The following is a 20,829-nucleotide window of genomic DNA, read 5'->3' as shown; positions in this document are numbered from 1 at the left end:
TTGAGCGGGCGGCTGTGTGGGGTTTAGTTGCTGGCTGGTGTTAAACCACGACAATCACCAGATGCGTTTTTTTGACAACACTGGCACATGGGGAGGGTGCTTATTATATTAGTTGTAGTGACTGTCGAAAGCCATTCAGTACTGAAGATACTGCAAATCATTAAGGGAAGATAAAAATCAGTAATTTTCATGCATCCAAAATTTTAGATGGATATTATAGTTTGCCTGTAAAGAGCTACAGTGTCCAAAAAGGAGTTACCTGCTGGAAGTATTTGTCGCAGTTAATGTATTCCTTATCATGGGAGTCTTGCAGCTTATTTGTTTTGATGTACTGCCAGAGAGCCTGGATGATGGCTGATCGGGTCTGTGTGTGTATCCCCAGCAAACGGGCTAATCGCGGGTCCAGTTTAAACTGTGGAGGCTGTAACAGAAAGAGAAGGAGATGGAGATGGCGATAGAGAGAAAAGCAGACAGATATACAGGTACGAAGTTTCAGCTTTAATTCTCGAGGGACTCTGTTCCCCATTCCATGGCAGAGATTGCAAAAATACAGGTTGCTCAGATGTGTACCACTATCGGTGCTCTGGAAGAACTATGTCTAGGGTTTGGAAAGAAAGGGACACTCTACATGTGCTATGCACACAGACTATCTGTATCACATGCTTTAGACAGTAACAACTTGCATGCAGACTCAAGAAAGAATTTTCCTTTTCAACATTGATGCATAATTTGACTTCAGGGAGTGGGAAAAGAAAAAGAATGGTCCTTCCTCTGAACTACTGGAGGTTAACCACAGATAGAGAGAATGAAGTCAGGATGATGCTTCTACTGTTGCTAATGACTGCTCAGCTGCCTCACATCAACGAAGTACCTTGGAACTCTGTTTTTCAGGCATGTTTCCACCGTTCTGCTGCATATCAGAAAATTTACCCAACCACAACTAGTCAATGGAATATATTTATTCTCCTGACCTCTGTGATACAACTCTTCAACTACCCTGTTCTGCATCTCTAGGAATATACATTCCTTGAATACCTTGGAATTTGATGCCTCTTCAAGTGTGTACCCATACTCAAGTTTAATATTTGCCACATTATTAGGCAAGGATTACTTTGTTGGGTGCTAGGTCACCCAAAGCTAGCTTTATAACAAATCAAGACTTAAGGATAAGAGAACATCTATTTTAAAGCATAAATTTGTAATAATGGTGAGCATAACAAACGTCATTATATTGTCTTAACAATGAAGATTCTCACTGGCTATATCAGCATTTCACTTAGCTCATACGCTCCCTAAAATTAATAAAATTTTCTCTCTGTTAACATAAAATGGAGTGTCTTTATCCTGGATAGATGCTATTTGCACGGAGGGGAAAGAGAACGGCACGGAATGAGTTCTTAAAGTTATGCAACCAAAATGTATCTGAGACTGAACTGCCACTGAAAAGGGAGATCCCATCTCCTCTCAGCAGTGCATTTCTATCAATTTCCTCAAGACAGCAACATTCCTTTCAGGGATGGTTTCAGTCAGATTAGTGAGCTCCACAACTGCAAATCTCCATCGTTTGTGCCACGAGAATGGAGACTGTGGCAGTGCACACCCACAACTGAAATGAAAGTGGAGTTTTGGAGCAGCTTAGCCTTACAACAGCTTAAACTAGTTTGAAACTGTGCCCAGGAACCTCTTTTATATTCTATCCCAAGGCAGAATAACCTAATTTTGCCTATTGGTTTTTTTTGTTTCCTGTGACTGGGATCAGGGAACTGATTTGGAAGTAAGTCTTATTAGCTTTCAAATGGATCAGTTCCCTGACTTGTTTGTATTCAGCCCACAAATACTACTAGTAGAATAGAACTAATACTGACAAAAAAGAGGAATTGCCTAACAAGGCATGAGAGTAATGGCAAGACCAACCCTTGCAGGGCAACGTTGTTTTATCCCAGATTAGGGTGACAGTGTAACCAAAACTTAACAAACCAGGAAAGCTGTGTAGTCTGCTCTCAAAAAAAGGCTGCCACAGCTACATAGCTAGTTCAGGTACCACTAGCAAAAGCCACTCCTTTGAATATGTGCGTACAGGACCACACACATAACTCACGTGCAACTTACCTGACTATTCTCTAAAAAGCCTGAGGTGGAAATGCATATTCTTTCTGCACGTGGGCAATAAAAATACTAATTATCATAGTGCCAAGAACAATATTTTGCTAGACTATACCAGAAACTTACTTGATGTATCCCCTTCACATTTTAAATAATCTCTCAGTTTGGTACCATTCTAACCTCAATGGACTACATGACATTCTGAGTCCAAGTATATTGGTTTTTGATGTATGCGACAGGATGAATTTGCTCTGTTGCACTATGTCCCAATGGCTGTATTTTCTACGCCAAAAGCAGTGCACTGACCTGGTAGTCCAACATGAGGAGTAATGTGCACCGCACGCTGACATCACCGGGTCTTTTCACCTGGAAGCCATCCGTTTCCTGGGTTGTGGGAGTTCTGTGCCACTGCCAAAGGAAAAAACAAGTAAGACGGTCAGTGTTTTTTCGCTGATGTCCATTGAGGTGCATCTTGCACAGTACGCCATGCCAGAATAAGACAAGTACAAGCCTGCTGAAGATCTTGCAATTAAAAAAAAAAACCAAAACAACACAACAAAACCCCCCAAATAATTTCTTGCTCTGCCCTTACAATTCAGCTCTAGTGCACAATCTGTTCTGCTGTTAGCACGCTTTACTTATTAGGAAAAATGCACACAATTTTTTCATCATTTTATACATTCTGTTCTCAGATGTGCACTACATCACTACTACATCTATGTTTCTAGACTGTATAGAATCTGTGAGTAAACATTCTTAAAAAGAATGGAAATTTGAAAACTTTGAAAATACCTTAAATGAGATAATGAATGCAAGGTAACTTAAACAAGATAGACAATGGGCAAACAGCTGTTCATCTGTGCTAGTATCAGGTTTGTATGCAAAGGGTGCACAACCTTCTTACCTCCACAAGATGGTTGTCAGGTCCATAAAGATCTTTGTCCAGTTCAATAACCAAACTCTTAAAAAAAGATGAAAACTTCCGTTTCTGTTTGCTGAGCTGTACAATCAGAAGAAACAGAAATGTTTAAGGCTGCTTATATTATCTTGTGTTCTATGCTTTCTTCTCTGGCTTTCTTTTTCTCTTGAACATTAATTCCCATAGAGACCACAAGTGTGATCAATCTAATTGAGTCTTGCCTCTGACAAATGCAGGGTAAGATGCAAAAATCTCAACAGTGGTGGAACAGTGTACACTTAAGGGAAGATTTCCCTGACTCTCTCAATGTTACTGGAAAGGACTGGCTTGTAATGTGAATACGGCGGGTCCAGAGGAGGCCACGAAATTGATCCGAGGCTGGAACACCTCTCCTGTGAGGACAGGCTGGGAGAGTTGGGGTTGTCAGCCTGGAGAAGAGAAGGCTCCAGGGAGACTTACTGTGGCCTTTCAATACTTAAAGGGGGCTTATAAGAAAGATGGGGACAGACTTTTTACCAAGGCCTGTAGTGACAGGACAAGGGGCAATGGTTTTAAACTGAAAGATGGTAGGTTTAGATTGGACATAAGGAAGAAATTCTTCACTATGAGGGTGGTGAGGCACTGGAACAGGTTGCCCAGAGAAGCTGTGGATGCCCCATCCCTGGAAGTGTTCAAGGTCAGGTTGGACCTGGCTGTGAGCAACCTGGTCTGGTGAAAGATGTCCCTGTCCACAGCAGGGGGGTTTGACTAGATGATCTTTGAAGGTTCTTTCCAACCCAAACCATTCTATGATTCTAAGGCCACTGTATACCTTTTATTTTAACAGTTTGGGTTTTTTTGAGGAATGCTAATTTCTTGGTCTGATTTATCAGATGACAGTAAATTTACAGATTAATCATACACTAAGTAGCAGTATTTCCTTTTACATTTTGCCCTTCGGCTTAATTATCAGTATTCGCTGTTTACTACACAGCTCATACTGTCTAAATTAAAGACTGGGAGGTCTATAATCACATAATCTGACTTTCTATAGAATACAGTCCACAGGATTTTAATGAATTTCTTCTTATTTAATACAGAAAATCTTTTAGAAATACATCCTTCTTCGATTTAAAATTTGCCAGTAATTGAGAAGCTATTTTGTTCCAATAAAGAATCTCTTTCTTTGTTAAAATATATGCTCTAATTTCTAAACTGAAATTGTCTAACTTCAATTTCCAGATGTTGCACTTTGTCACCACTCCATCCTCCAGCAAGATTATGATTCTGATTCATGTACAGTTATCTTCAGACAGACAGACATGCCTTGAAAGCCTTGCCCTCTCCATACATGCATGTTCTCCATCTGTTCATTCTATCAAATACTTAGCTTGTGAAGTCTATTCAAACAGATGACACCTTCATTAGGAAAGTCCAGCCTTCCCCGAGAAAAGCTAAATACATCACTGAGGTTTCTGAGGACTTCAGAATGATCAAACTTTTCTTCCATTGTTGCTCTGACCATCCACTCATCCTCTTGTCCTCCTTAGGAATATGAACTACTTGCTTCTCCTTGTTGTCCTACTCCTCACAAGATGCAATGCCTGCTGTAGGCCTGACTTATCACACCTCTCGTGGCCTGAACCCTGCCGTATCTTTTAAGGGAAACATCTCAGTGCCGTTCTCTCCACCTCCTCCTACCTGTTCTGTCCTTCGGCCTGCTTCATGTCCTGCTGCCCTCCCCACCCCCCGCAACATTCCCATTACAGCCTTATCCCTCACTCCGGCTGGACATGGCGCCTTCCCAGCAGCAGCAAGCCAACGCTGCCATTCAGAGATGTCTCGTTTGAGTTGATGTCCCCGGTAAAGTCCACCACCCCACAGGACAATCTCTAGATCCTTGCCAGCCCCAGCGAAGCACAGGTAAGTCATACGTCATCCAGGAGCTTCCCCTCCACTCGCAGCTCCCATGAAGCAATGCTGCCATCAGAGTCATCAGCGTCAGATTTTGCGGGATTAAATGTATTGGAGATGTAAAGTCTCAGTTTCCGCTTTTGCTGTTATACAAATAGAGAAAAGAAAAGTACATATCCAGTTTAAGTCCAAGACCCGAGGAAGCCACAGGAAAGGTGACAGTTACACATTTAGTAGAGAATCTGCATGTTTAGTACAGTTGCACCAGGTTATACTAGCATTTAAGATTTGGTTATGTATAAGAAAATGCACTGAAGAGCTGAATCTGAAACTTCCTTTCCAAAACTACTGGCTATACAAACATGCTAAGAGCCACTGTCAGTGGAGAAAGACAGGAGGTTGCAGGGCCAAGCCCATGAGGCTTTACATCCTGTACTTCTGGATCAGATATCTGAGAAATCATTGTAAGAAAAGCACAGTATGATGCCCTTCCTGTCTAGATCCTAGCTAGATTGCTAAGATTCAGCTGCAAACCTCTTGCTACATGAATGTCTTTCATAGTTGCATCAGTTCAGATTTGTAAATGGCAGTCACAAATACATAAACGCTGCAAATTACATGCCAGGCACACCTCTGCTCATCTTCATTCTACCATCATGCAGAGCCTGGTAATAGTCTTCCTACAGACACACACCCAAATACACCCACCCACCCCTGCCGCCTGACCTTCCTCTTTAACTGCCTTTCACCCTAACCAAACATGTTGCAGCTCCACCTTGCCGTGAGACCTGCGTGGAAGAAGGCACTGTGCTTCCAGTGCCTAACTGAGGTGCTCAAGTCTGTGAGAGATACGACCATGCCTACCTGGTGTCACTGCTACAGGCTGCCTCAGGTTTCGTTTCCCCAGCCACTGTACTGGCTTATGGCTACGTTATTTCTCCCATGCAGCATGTGGAAAACCTGGCCATTAACTCTGACGCATGGATTCCAGAAAAGATATTGCCAGAAATGTCTGTGGGGCTCTAATCTCAAACATCTGTTTATAATATAATGACAAAAAGGCTGCGGTTGTCAAGTTAATGCAGTCAAAACAACCTTCATACAACATAAGAAAGTAGTAGTCTTGTAAAGCTCTCACACTCACACACACGTATAGGAGAGAAGGAAGTTACATACATCAGGTCAGGAACTAAAAATCTAATATGGCATAGAGGAACATGGATTTCCTACAGGATTTCTGTGGCTAAAGTGCTCTTTCATTAAATAAAATGTCTTTTTTTAATGCCCCAGAATGTTTATTTGGTGTGGAGAACTTGTGAAGGACTTCACATTTCTAAATTCACAACTCTTCAAATTAACTTGCACATTATATGCACTGTTCCTAAATTTTATCCCCACCTGGATTATTTGCAAAACTGTATCTACATACCTAAGCAGCTTTTTTCTTAATCTTACCCTCCTGGACACTCTACTGATATTTCAGGTTTATATCACTGAGTCCATTTCCTCTTCTCTTGATTTCCAAAGACATTATCTCCATTCTCCCCTTTACCCTGGAAACTCTTTCTCTCCTATGTCTCCCCATATCCAGATAGGAACTGTATCTGTTTCCTCCAAAGTCCGACATTTCATCACTATGATCATCCTCTGCAATAACATCCTTATTCAAATCTGAGTATTTTAGATGTCTTCCTTTCTCCTAGCTTTCAGGCTTTAGCTTCCTTGTATAGTCCACCTAAAACCAAGTTAGTAACAACGTCTAACTCCACTGCGAAATACGAAATACCTCTCCTTGATACTTTCCACTGTTCCCCTTTGCTAACCCCTTATCATTTTTCTCTCAAGTCATGCACAAGCCAGATGCAGCTTACATTGCAGAACTGGTCTCCTGCTGCCTTCCCTATACTTTCCTGCTCTGCCAAAGTCAGAGTCTGCATATCATTTGTTTGTTTCTCCCACATCTCTCTCTTCAGTTTACACTGTTTTCTTCTACACAATGAATTATCTTTCCCAAATTTAATCCTCTCCTCACCGTAACCCCTATAAATCAGCCCGCTTCTTCTACATTGTCATCAGAAAGGAACTTAGAATGATTATGAATAAAAGTCCTAAGTAATGGCTATCTCTAAAGTTACCTTTTGTCCTACTTTCTAGATATCTTGATTTTAGATCGAAAACCATTTAGCCTTTGCCTCCAATGTGTTACAGACACTTCTGACAACTTGTAAGTACTGTGGAATGCTGAGCCTTTAGTCTCTGCTAAGCAAAGACGTTCTATCCAACAAGCAAAATGTGTAACCTGCACCCTGGGGGTTGTCTTCAGATTTTGGCCCAAAAGGTACTGCAAATTTCCAACACTATTAAGGCAGTTATTATCTCCCAAATGCAACCACAGTAAGATCCTTGCTTCTGACTCATAACAAATACCCATGAAATCAGTCAAACAGGGCCACTGCACAGCTGCAAGAGGACCCCAACACCAAATGGGCTTTAAAGCTAATGAAAATCTTTATTAGAACACAAAGCAGAATAAGGGAACATAAAGAAGGAAAACTCACATTTGCCAGGTAAAATGGAATAAATAAACAAACAAACAAACAAACAAAAGATTTTGTAAACAAAATTTTCTCTGTTCACATGACCTTGAAAATGTTTCATTTCTTCAGGCTTGCTCTTATTCCAGCAACTCTGTGATTTCCTGGGTTGCAGAAAACTCATTTCTGGGAAGACCTGTCTTTTTATTCCTTAAGATCCAACTGTGTTTGAGCTATTGCCTTCTCTCAGGAGACTCCCAAATTTCTGCTTTTTCTTCCAGCTTCTTACTCAACGAGGCAATCCCTCATCCTTTTTGCCTCACTGACTGCCCTACCCAGCTGGCAGATTGCCTCCAGCTGGCACAATCTCCCCCTCCTTCGGAGGGCTCTACCCGGCCAAGCGCACTTTAGGACATGACAAACACCAGCCTTCCTTTGAACAGCTCAGCCACCACCCTTGAAAGGAACCCCCACAGCCAACTGCAAACAGATGTCAGCCATCACAGTTATCATGACCAGTAACTCCAGACCTGATCTGCAGAGTGCAGCCAGATCTGCCAAAGACGTTCTGGTAAGCAAGTCTAAAAAAATTGTGAAAAACGCATTTGGCCATGAACACTGCTTGAACAGCCAAACATGTCCTCCTCTGTACAGCACAGTGCTGACCCAGAAACATTCAAGCCTCCACAACTACCTTTCCGACGCTGCTGCCAACACGTCCACCTCCTGTTTGTTCCCTTATGAGCTGCTGCTCCATTTTTTCCTCCTTTCTGCCCTTCCCAGGATTCCTACTACCACCTCTTCCTTCCACATGTCTAGTGCTGCCAGCACCCCTGGCTCCTCATGAAAGCTACCTGGGAACAGCTCTGCTCAAGACATTCTGGGAGGCTGACTATCTTATCTTCCAGTTCCAGGAACTAGACAATGGCACTTGAACTTGCCCTACATACACTTATCACCAACAGTGGTAACACATACTTTGAGCGGTGGCATTTAAAGAAAACACGTTCAGAAATCTCTAGCAAAACATCAGAACCAGAGCTTTACAAACGAACACCACCTCTGGACCAGCAGGCTCCTTCTCCTCTACCATGACTTTTCTCCTGTCACCTGTGAGATACTACCATCCCACCTGATGAAGCAAGATCCTGGCAGAGATCCAAGAGTATAGTCTGAATCCTTCCTGAAGGGATCTACCCAGTGAGTAACAACTTTTTATTGTTATAAAGCTATATAACTATACTGGTATACCGGTATCATAAGGATGTCTAGTCTCGCAAGATGTCAGCTCAGAGATGATATAGATAGTCAAAACTGAGCTCAGGGAAGAAGAACATCAAAATGGTGCTGGCTGGGGTTTTATAGACACTATATAGACCATAAAGTCTCCTTGGCTGAAGACACACACCCAAAATCACTGCACTCAGTTCACTTATCGGTACTCCTGAGTTCCACAATAATGTCAAGTTCATACCCAGAAGGCTCTGAGAGTGAGGTATTCTTCCATCTCCAGTTGAGCAGCTCCATCAGGAAATGATACAACATCAGTTATGAGCAACTTGGTTACTTTGCAGCTTAAATACAGCAGTGCAATATACTTGGGCAAGAAGCCATTACCCTTCAACAAATTATGCAAATTTCTTAGCAATGCACATTATAGCACAGATCTAAAATCTATTCTCCTCTCTGTACGGTGGCTTATCAGAGAACAGAAAAGCAACCAGCCAAAACCTGTGGCCTTGTTTTTTACTGGTAGGATTCTCAGTAGCTTGGAGCAAACACTAAAGAGAAAACTTACAGCTCTAGGGCAAGAAGAAAGCATCACATTTCATCTCTTCAGACACGCTGAAACTTTACCACCCACAAAGACAAAGCTCAACAGGGGGGCACTTCACGGAGACTTGATCAGTGTTGTGAATCAAATAACCTCTTGTCCAAAAATCAGTAAACGCTTAATCTGCTTATTCTCTAAGTGTTAGATAGACATCTTTAACATGCATCTTTGACTTGTCTTCAGCAAAATTAACTTGAAATAGCAGTCATATTAAAAAGAAAAGCCTTCCCCCAAAAGCACTGTATTTCACTTACAATTTCTCCTTGAGAAAAAGAAAAGGAAAAAAGAAGCATATGTGACAGAAGATTGGTCATGTCAGCGATGAACTACTGCAAAGGTCTCAGCTACGACAGCAGCACAAATGGCAGGAGAGCTCATGTGGAATGAAACAGATCTAAACAGGAGGCTGACAGGAATGCTGGAGCAGCAGAACTACAGCTTTTTCTCTCTCTAAGTTCTTCAATGTCATCTTCACACAAATCAATATAGCTTTAAGTTGAAGTAAATGGGTGAAATGCTGGAAATACATCAAATCCTTCAGAAAACTACCTCTGGTGTATAGTGCCACATTTTTTTCAGTTTCCATTAGCATTAAAACCCTAAAAAGTCAAATCAGAAACTAAGCATCTGAAGATACCGAGATCTGTGTGATACCCCCAAGATAAATCTCCATTGACTGCTGAAGTTAAAGTTTCCTTCAGTGAACGCTCAGGCAGGACACAATACCTCCAGGACACTTCCAGGGAAGTTGTGCTTGGGATTTCAAACAAATTAAGTTATCAGCAGATAGTCTACTGCTGACTGAATCAAGGAAATCTGGCTGCCGATCCCATGAATAGTATTGTGGTAAGAGCTCTCTACGTACACCTTAAGGGTGGATTTCTACGTACCTCAACACAGCATAAAAACCTCATGCTTTATGCACAGGAAAGATTAAAATCTGTGTTTATGTCTTTGCATATAGAGTAACTGTTTCGTGGTCTCACAAAAACTTTTTAGGAAGCAAAAAAACCAGTGGAAGATAAAGTAGCATGGAGACTAGAAATCAGGAGACAAAAAGAACAATGACGACTAATAACAAGTGTTCAAGCCTGAGCATCATAAAAGAATCAAATGAAGCAGAGAGTGTCCATATCAGAACGGGAATATAGAGGTATCGCTCACCCAGAGTAGCAGCAAACAAATATGTCAGAATTTGTAGAAGAAACAAAATTAGTTAGGTAACTCATGACAACAAAAGATGGACAAGAACTTAAAAATGGCCAACCCAAAGCAGGAAAACCAGTGACTTGGTAGAATATGCAAGTATCATGAATAGTAAAAGGAACTATCCAATATTTACTGAGTTCAAAATTGCACCAACACATGAAAAACACCCTTAGACAGTTCTATAAAAACTTCAATTAAAAATATCTCCAAAAAAGTTGAACAAATGTTATAGAGGAATAAAATGGAGAATAGTATGCACAATAGTCTATAAAATCAGTTATAGCAGCTTATTTGGCAGTTGTGTACTATACTCTCTCAGGAAGAGAATGAGGAGGTGTATACTGATGGGTGATAAGAATAGCTAGGTGCACTGAAAAATTCTTTCTCTACAATGATTGGGAGGACTGAATTTTTTACCTAAGAAAACAAAACATTAAAGAAACTAAAAGACATATTTAAAATATTGGCTGATCTAAAGGAGGAGATTAGGCGTTTGCGTTTTCCTTATCTCACAATGCAAAAAGGAGAACACATAAAATTATGCCACAAGACCATAAATTGAAACCTGATCAATGGAAGTATGTCATGTACGCTACACAAAGCATAATGAACCATAGTTAACCCATAGAACTCATTGTCACAGAACATAGATTTAAAATTTGCAGGTTTTTAAGCCAGAAGAGACTTTATGGTCCAGTTCAATTTCCTGCGCAGGACAGGCGCTAATCATTCATCAAACAGGGCAGCTCTTTTTAAAGGACATCCAGTGTTGACTTAAAGACTTGACATAATGGAAAATCTATTACAACTCTGATATCTTGCTCTAGTGGTCATAAATATGCACATTAATCAGTCCCAATTGGTCTACTTTTGAACTACCAGCTGTTGGACCAAAGCCAAAAGCTCTTTAAAAAAAACCAAACAAAAAAACCCAAACCCCCCAAAACAGGGAAGGGGGCTGGAGTGGCTATATTATGTACAGACCCCAGGAATATCCAGTCATCTCAATGCGTGAGAATTTTAAAAGATGTCAGAACTTTCTGTGTCTTAATATAAACTGATCTCTGATTACTGGAATTTAGGTGGAACTGTTACCTACAGTTGGAAGGGTTTCTGGCGCCTTCCTGTGAAGTATTTAGCACTGGAACACATCACCCAGAGAGGTTGTGGAGTCTCCCACCTTGGAGATGTTCAAAGGCCACCTGGACACGGTGCTGGGCAACCAGCTCTAGGTGGCCCTGCTTGAGCAGTGAGGTTGGACAAGACGACCTCCAGAGGTTCCTTCCAACCTCAACCAATCTGTGATCCTGTTACTGGGCTCTATTAGTAAGGACACCGATCCACACCAGCCTCATAATTCCTGTTGCCACTGCATGTGGGAGAGGGAGGGTGATTATGCAAGATTTAACCACACTCTCACCAAATACTTAAGCTAGTTTGTGATGGGTTAAGAATGCACACATACTTTGCCTGTTTGTGTCGAGGCTGAGGAACTTTTTGCCCATCGGCTTGATTCAGTCCTAACTAGTTAAAAGCAGCGTAGTATGGTAAGGCTGCGGGCACAGTCTCTGACAGTGAGTAACTATCCAGGCAGCAAGCCAACCAGTAACGCAGTAACACATGTCAGTGTGGTCCCACCGGAAACTCAGTCCTCTCAATAATAACATGTGTAAGAACCCCCAGATCAGTCTAGAGAAGACAACCTGGGAACTCCTAGGGCCAAGTTCAGGGATGTCCAAAAGGAGGTGGACTTACCTAAAGCCCACTGACTCTGAGGAGACCCTCAAAGATTGGGTGACTATACAACATACATGTTAAGGCCAAGGACGGTAAGACAACCACAAGCCATGACCCAACTCTCCCAATGTATAATTGCTACTAATCAGAGGATATATCTGTCGCCAGACTGATCTCCTCACACTAGGGAAACTGTAAGCTATTTGGCTTTTTTTTATTTTGTAAATTTTATGACTGATGATTAAAGATGAGAAAATTCCTAATAACATTCCCTCAATAAATTGTTTTGTTTAAATTGAAATTGCCATAAATTCTGTTTTGCTTTCAACATATTTCTACATTAAATGGCTTGTGTGGACATTTCCCCTGAAGAGCTTTAAAATATCTTATCAAAACCACTGCAGTGCTTGATGGAGTACACCAGTGGGCCCTAGCGTCACTGAGCTGGCAGCAACAGTCAGGTCTGTATCATGTAATGCTTTTCAGAACCCATGAAGGTGCAATTTGAAAAATGAAATCTTTGTTTCCCCTCCTTGATTTGGAGGAATTTTGCTTCTCTGGCTATTACAACTTCTTTCTAATTTCAAGCCTAACATTTATTCAGCCACCTTTTCCCCATTTGTTCTTGTTGTCCCTAAATTGTCCTTCAGCCTAAATGTCGATAGTTTTCTTCCCCTCTACCAAAAAGGCAGCCACTCTCAGTCCCTCCCAATTTTTTTTGTGTTTGCATATAAAAGCCGAGTGACATTCACAAGGTGAATCTTCCTTTCCCTAGGTTGTTCCAGAGGCTCTTTCTTCACATGATCATTCTAGTTTGAACTGTTCATTTTGAGCATCGATGACACTGCATTCCAGCTTTAACAATCAGATGACATGTCATTAGGGTCTTCTGCAGCAACTCTAGAACTTTTCTGTTGCTACAGGGAATTCTAGTTACTGACCTACTGACCTAAAATTTTTTCGCTCCGTCACATCATATTAAGTATAAGATTGTTATCAAAATAATAAACCTCACCTTTAATGATGTTTCAAATCAATTGGCAACTATTTTATAGCAGAAATTCCTCCAATTAATCCCAGCCAGCACCAAGACCAACATGACAATCACAGAAAAGGAATTACACTGCCCATGTGCCACAGATCTCAAAGGGCAGAGGTGAATCTACAACAGCTAAAAAGTGATAGAGCTGCCACTGCTCTCAGTTACCTTAAATTTTCTTTAGTAATCCCCACCTCTTTCTCCATAATATCCCATGAAGAATGAATAAAATGCTTTGCTCAAGTTGGGGTAAATGAGCAAAGTACTCATTTGTTGACTGCATTTGTTTACTGAAGTGAGTGCAAGTTTGATTCCAGGAGCTCAATGACAGTAGGGTTCAGAGTACGACACAAAAATCTCCACAAATTATTTGTTCTTCTGCCCCTAAGAATATCCCTTGGATGCTCGAGGCTTAGAACTCAGCACACGGAAAAGATGAGAGTCTCTTAGAACGACAGAACTGCAGAACTCAGCTATGCGATGCTGCGGATGCAAGGCAGAGTGAGCAAAAAACCGCAGTCTTACCTGAGAGGGCAGGCAGAAACCTTAGTGTTTCAGAAAAAATACAAATTCCCTTCTCCCAACAATCCGAGAGCAATTGCTCAGTTATCTTAAAACCTGAAAGCAGCTGTGCTGGTTTTGGCTGGGATAGAGTTAACACAGTAGCTAGCATGGGGCTGTGTTTTGGATTTGTGCTGGAAACTGTTGATAACACAGGGATGTTTTCGTCACTGCTGAGCAGTGCTGACACAGAGTCAAGGCCTTTTCTGCTCCTCACCCCACCCCACCAGCGAGCAGGCTGGGGGGCACAAAAAGCTGGGAGGGGACGCAGCCAGGACAGCTGACCCCAGCTGACCAAAGGGATATTCCATACCATGAGACATATGGTTGGTGTGTGGTCCTTAGCTGCCGGCTGGGGTTAAACCATGACAGCGGGGAAAGAATCTCAATTTACAAAACCAGGGAGAGAGATATTGTGACTATATTCAGACACTACTGCTCTTTTTTAACCTAAAAATGGAGAACCTGGAGTAGATCGTTTAGTTCGAGGAACTGCAACTACACACAGGTCTGGTAAACTCAATGTCTCACACCAGTTCACCATGAAAGAGTGACAGTCCCTGGACTGGGTGAGACCAAATTATTGTCTGTGGTGCCAGCGTGTGGAGTAGGAGCCTTGCTTGTGAGATGGGTCACTAGATGCCCGTCTTTCAGCCAGGTGACCCCTGATTCAAGCCTTGGGATGAGAATCATCTCGGTCTTAAAATTATGTTTACATCCACAACTGACTAGTTATCTCAGGCTTAGACAATGGAGAGAAATAGGCACTTTTTAGGGCATGATTTAGCTATATTCTTTTAAATACCTACGTCTGTATGAGAAGAACTGTGCCCTGAACTCCATTGCCTACACTGACTCTTGACTATAAAGGGAGTCCAGAGTGACTAGCTTACATATAAATAAATACAATGTAGATGTCTATACTTAACCAAATAAATCCCACTCCCACCATGGCCCTTGCTGTCCAGATTTTCAGTAATGCATTCTTCTTTAATGACATCTACTCGTCTGGAGTCGAGCCATACGGTTTCTGTTTCCTTCAGGCCATGGAGCTTGCTATATCTGTACCTCTAGCCACACTGCAGTCGAACAGCCCTGTTTGCCTGACTCCCTCCTAAAAAGTCCCTTCTGGAATTCTGAGCGCGTGAGTGGGTGGGTCTTCCATAAAGTCAGTGCAAGGACTCTTGCGAAGAGTGGCAGGCAGCAAATGCTGCTCTGTGGACGAGAAATTCTGAGACTCTCATGATAGATGTAGTCCAAGAACGTAGGACTGACAGAAGAAGAGGAGAGAACACACTAGTACCCGACAGGCAGAAAAAAGACAAGGCAGGATCTAGACTGGAAAAGCTGGCCGCTGAGAGGGGTTGCTGACGGTGGCGAAGTGAGCTGGCAGGCGGGGAAGGCCGTTTCCCCCCCTCCAACCAAGCTCACAACCCAAGGTCTCCTTGCTTTCTGGGCAACCCCACAGCCGTCATCTGTTTCAACAGTGCAGCTGCTCACAGAAGATCCAAGTAGGATCAATAGGCCCAGAGTGTTTCATGCACTGTCCTCAATCAAAAGTGTTTGAAACATTTTCCCCTAAAATTTCTCCAGAATAATTAGTCTTCAGACAGAAAAAAACCAGCCTGAGCAACACTAGACCATAAACCTGTGGTTCCCAAAGACTGTTTCTAGCTACAAATCAATCACTGTGGCCAATGCGAAAACTGCAATCACAACTGATAATTCTGAGCAGTCCTGCATGTTCCCTACATATTATCACACACCTCAGACAAATTTAAATTTTTCCCAGGATTACAATCCCAGCTTGGGAACCACTGTTTTAAGGCAATTATTTCAAAATTACAAGAGCTTTAATAAGAGATGGAAATGCAGAGATAACTTTTATTGCTGTTACCAATGCTCCAACTATAATAAAATGAAAATACTTAACATCAGAACAACCCAAATTTATCTAGGCTTAGCTCTATTTTGACAGGTCTTGAATTTCACAGCTGCTACACGCTAAGTCTAGACATGAATTTGAAAAACATCTGTTTGATCATTCTTTAGATGTTAACTAGCTGAGTAACTGATATTTAAAATGTGTTTGCTGAGCCCTAGATGGAAACAGAATTTTCTGTCGACAGTTTCTGTAGAGTGTTGTGCCTCCTATACTCTTCCCGTTACAGGCTCTGAATATCTCCATTGTACAGCTTAGAGCTGGAACCTCAGGTGCTGGTCAACTCCCTAGTTAAAGAGTTTGCCACAGAATAATCATCTTCCTGCAGATTTATGAATGCGAGCCTAAGTCTTCAACTACTTTTAAACATGGCCAAGTTCCTAGCTGGTTTAAAATAATGGTGTTCTACCCACATTACGAAGCTAAGACAAATTATTCCTTCTGAGAGTCCAATCCACTATATACAACATTTTTTGACTACAAACTTGTGATTTAAACCATCCACACTTTGGTTTCCTATCTATGAAATAGGTATGTTAATGGAACTTAATTTTTTCCATTATTTTTTCTGTTTCATATATATCAATTGGAAAAACATCAGTGGTAAAAGCCTTCCACATCTTATCAGATACCTGTACAGTGACAAACAGAATGGAATCTTGATCTTAGTTGGGCTGATACTCATTACTGTGGTACAGACAAGAATGACAGCTTTACTTCACGGTAGACATACAGTTACAAAACTCTTCATACTACAGGATTTACTATATGAATGAGCATGAGCATTCAATACAGTCACAAGAACTGAAGTAAGACATGAAAAGAAATTCTTCACAAAGACAGTGGCCAAACATTGGAACAGATTGCCTGAAAAGGCTGTAAAACCTCCATCCTTAGAGATTTTCAAAACTCAACAAGGCCTTGACAACCCTGTTTTGAGCAGGAGGTTGAACTAGATGACTTCCACAGTTTCCTCCTACCTAAACTTTTCCATGATTCAGTTGAATAGACTCAGAAAACTTAGGAAAAGACAGTTTCAGTAGGATATTATGAACAGTGAAGTGCTGGACTTGATCTAACAGAAATTGCAGAAAACGTCATCCATTCTTTTCTTACATGAATCATCCTTTTACAGACTATGTAAATATGTACATTTTTGCAGGATCTTTAATGTTTTTTTCTGTAAGTAATTCTTCCTATTCTATGTTCTGTTATTCCACAAGTTTAGCTTTTGACTGAATTCTAATAGGAAGTTTAATACATCTCTTCAGCACACCCCTCTAATCTCTTATTTTCTTCTTTTTAATCATTCTAATACAAAGTTCCAAAACCAGTGTTTATTTATCCAGAAGCTATTATTCCCCTTATTAGAGGCTTTCAGAAGCTAGAGCTGGTAATATCCACCGAATTTTCTCCACCACTTTTCCATGCATGCTGCTCCCCAGCTGCTTATTCTTCGGAGCTTTGTCTGACCTGTTTCAAAATATCTCTGTTAACAGGACTTTTACTGGAAAGATCATTCCACCATTTAACACAAGGATTTTTTTTTCCCCTAACTCAATCTACAAATTTTTCATGACATACCTTCATTGGCCTCTTCAGCGCTTCCTGAATATCCACACGCTTCCGCATAATGGTCTGGTCTAGTTTGCGTTCAAAGGCCAACAGATCCATGTAGGCCTGGGACTCAGGAACCAGCTCCCGGATCTGAGAAGGAAGCAAGGAATATCCAAGCACTGGAAGCAAGAATCTACTGTGTTCCAGAGCAATAATACTGACACCTTCCCAGCCCTTAGACAGATGCGCTCAGGAGGAGTTATCCCTAAGACAGTAGTTCCCAATTAGCGGGGCAGGTCTCAGTGGCATGGTACAAGCATATGACTGAAGAGCTGGAGCACAGAACTAAAGCTAATGAACTCTGGAAGACCCCAGCTGGACCCACAAGGCCTGAATCATGGCTGGTTTTTACCAAGCGAGGCTTAGCTACAAGCAGCCTGGGAGCCACTGCTCTCGGCAATGCAAAGGACAGTAAATTTGTCCTGTTTAAACTAAAAAAGTGCTGGGTCTCTCTAGACGAAAAATAAAGGGTGAGTGTTCATGCTGATTTTTTAAAAACAAGTGTTACCCATTTTAAGTAAAAACTGCCATTTAGGAAGTCAGCCTTTGTCAACACATCTTCTTGGCTAAGGGGAACTTGACCTTCACATCACAGTTTCAACATGACCAGCTATGAGGTGTCAACTTATGATCTTGCCAACTTTTATTGGTATTTTAATACATTAGCTGAACTACATTAGTTCTATTAACAACCCCCCTTTTTATTTTCCCTTTTCCAGAGAAGTTAGCAGAGGAGGTGATATGAAGTCGGTTAGGAGGAAGACCTAACGATCTAAGCTTAGAAATGGGCAAGTATACCCTTACATGAAAAAGTCGGTTCTTAATTGGGAATAACATACAGGCAAACCATAAAAGAAAGGAACTGTAAGTAATTATAACAAATCTACTGGACTGCCTTGTCTATTTATACGATATTCACTCTAGCTTTCACCTACAGAACTAAAATATTTAACTGTTAGAATACTTCTGTCCTATAGGAATTAAAAGCTATTTGGTACTCCTGTTTTGCTTTAGAATCAGAAGTCTACAGTTTTAATTTGGTGTGAGACACAAACACCTATGTGAGGGACACCAGGCATACACCTGTTCGCTATGTTCTGCAAGGACGTAAGAACTATTGCACAAGGTCATCCCAACAGTCCATCCATCCTAGTATTGTGTCTCCGACAGCATTTGAAAGTTGTTGCCCTTTGGTACCTACAACAGCCTGAGGCATGGCATTCCAGAACCTCAACAGGCAGTGTGTGAAGAAGTACCTCCTCCTGCTCATTTTGAACCTGCCATCTGTTAGCTTCATTTGATGCCATCTTCTTGCACAGCTGGAGCCGCAGTGGGCAGGCATTCCCTATGCACCTTCTCCATACTGCTCATACATTTTACAGTTTTTTGTCATCCCTTTCTTAATATTTTTCTTTTCCCGTCTGAAGAGGAACAATTCCTCCCTTCTGTATTTAGACTGATCAAGACTATCAAATAAACGTCTCTTTCAACCTTATTTGTTTGTTTGTTTGTTTTGAGATGCTAGAACACCTCCTCTATTTACAGCAGGACTGACGCTTTGGAGAAGCAGAAACCGTGGAGCCAAAAACTCTGTTCAGCTTTAGCTGAACCACTATATTTTTAACTGCTTGTATTCTTTCACAAAGTCTTAGTATCGGCAGAGTAACAAAAGAACACAAACATTTTTAAGAGCGAAGCGCGAAGAGCAAGCATTGCCCTGGAAACGTCAAGGAGTTGCCAGACAGCTTGCAGAATAAAGACAGCTAGGCAATGCTTCCTCCCCACAGCGAACACAAATCTTTGGACCCAACAAAATACCCCAATGCTTTTATCCTGTCCCACACAGAAGAAAAGATTCCTCAGTTCCTTCCACACAGAGGAAATGAATCATGCTGTACTGCAGTCAATTAAAAATTCTGGACCCAGAACATAGTTTCAGCCTTTTAACTCCAAGTTCCAGCACAGTCAGTTCATGAACTCCTAGGCACGCGGTGAAGCAGGGAGCTGGCCTACACAGCCCTCAAGATAAAGCATATACCATAGCTGTGATACAACCTTTCCAGCTGGTTCGCAGGGTACTGGACCCAGGATCTAATGAAATTTCTAGTAAGTTTGTAGAAACAGCAGTCATCTTCAATAAATATTTCTATTCCACACTTTTACATCTCTTCCCACATTAAAGTGAAAAGATATTTCCTATTCCATTCCTATAACCAAACTGGATGTTAAACATTATAAGATGTTAAGAAAGCATAAACACTTTAAAATCAGCCAACAAAGATAATACTGTATATAATTCCTTGAACTGCAAATGGCTGCAGGTTGGGCAAGTATTTGGGAGAAGAACTGTATCTGCTTGTGTTTGTACTCTTCTCTAGGTACGTGTTATGGTCACAGTGAAGGCGGGATACTGGGCTAGATCAAAGGTCCACTCAGGCCAGTTTGGGCTGCTCTTGCAGTCTGTCACGTTCTCACCCTACTATTGGAGTAATCTTTCGGAGGCATGATAATGTTCCCATTTTTTTTTCCCAATTTCCCCTCAAGAGTGAGAGGAAAATTAAAGGGGAGCCCCATCACAATGAAGAATTTTCTTTGTTTCTGGTACATCTTAGCTCAAAAAGATAAAGGTACTCTTACACTCCAAGGTACTCTCACACTCCAGCCAGTAGTACATAATTAATTTTTCAGTTTTCTTCATAGTAACTTTATGCGATAAGGATCTGTGCAGCCTGCCTAATTCCTTCTTGCATGGTTTGCCCTAATTGAAAAGTTCATAGCTCCCTGCAAGTCTCCTCTCTTCTTCTACAAAAGTTCTAACTATAAATGTGTCAAGAGTATTTCAAGACTGAATTCTCCACTCTGGCCTTTATCTATTTCAAGAAACCACAAAAAGCACCTAGCAGCAGCATCTCATCATCTGAGGTTTTGAAGCATGTATGTTAAAACCTTATCTTAGAATTATATGGATAACTGGAATAGATTATTATTAACATTAGTAAGATAGTGTCTTTGGAGAGGGTAGGGGTTTTTTTATATTGTGAAAATTCAAATTTTTCAAAATTTTAAAAATTAATAAGAACAGATTATTATTAAATTATGCACTTTCATCTTTGATTTCCACGGATTTTTTAATCAATGGTGACAAAAGAATGGAAAAATTATAAGAGCAGGGGAGGCGAGGACAGTGTGCAGGGAATAGCAGGACGGGAGAGGCTCTCACAATTTCTTTGTAAAAGCAGCACAGTGCGGGGGCCCCACCACACGTGCCCGCAAACAAATGTGCAAGGCTTGTGAAACAGAATCTGAAACAGTGAACAGCTGCAACACTACAGTCTCTGGGGTATGAAAAACATCACGGGATAGCTTCTATGACTGACACAGCGCGACAGCTTGGAAGGCAATGACAACAGGCGGCACACTGGGGAAGGCTTCACCCGAATG

General features: G+C 41.4%; 1 protein-coding gene across 1 annotated transcript in view; it reads right to left on the bottom strand.

Annotated features, from left to right (window-relative positions):
* Positions 1-17,507, bottom strand: part of LOC104080068 (SWI/SNF-related matrix-associated actin-dependent regulator of chromatin subfamily D member 3) — a gene marked incomplete at both ends in the record, with an annotated part of 22,092 nt that extends 4,585 nt beyond the window's left edge. Inside the window, 5 exons of the mRNA XM_009582329.1 lie at positions 260-421; positions 2,410-2,511; positions 3,008-3,103; positions 4,936-5,058; positions 17,356-17,507. Coding sequence (XP_009580624.1) covers positions 260-421; positions 2,410-2,511; positions 3,008-3,103; positions 4,936-5,058; positions 17,356-17,507 — 635 coding nt within the window. The remainder of the gene's footprint in view (positions 1-259; positions 422-2,409; positions 2,512-3,007; positions 3,104-4,935; positions 5,059-17,355) is intronic.
* Between the last annotated feature and the right edge of the window lie 3,322 nt (positions 17,508-20,829).

This window comes from Fulmarus glacialis, unplaced genomic scaffold, assembly GCF_000690835.1.
Source record: "Fulmarus glacialis isolate BGI_N327 unplaced genomic scaffold, ASM69083v1 scaffold7737, whole genome shotgun sequence".
NCBI classification, from domain to species: Eukaryota; Metazoa; Chordata; class Aves; order Procellariiformes; family Procellariidae; genus Fulmarus; species Fulmarus glacialis.
This window is presented reverse-complemented; position numbering and strand designations above follow the sequence as displayed.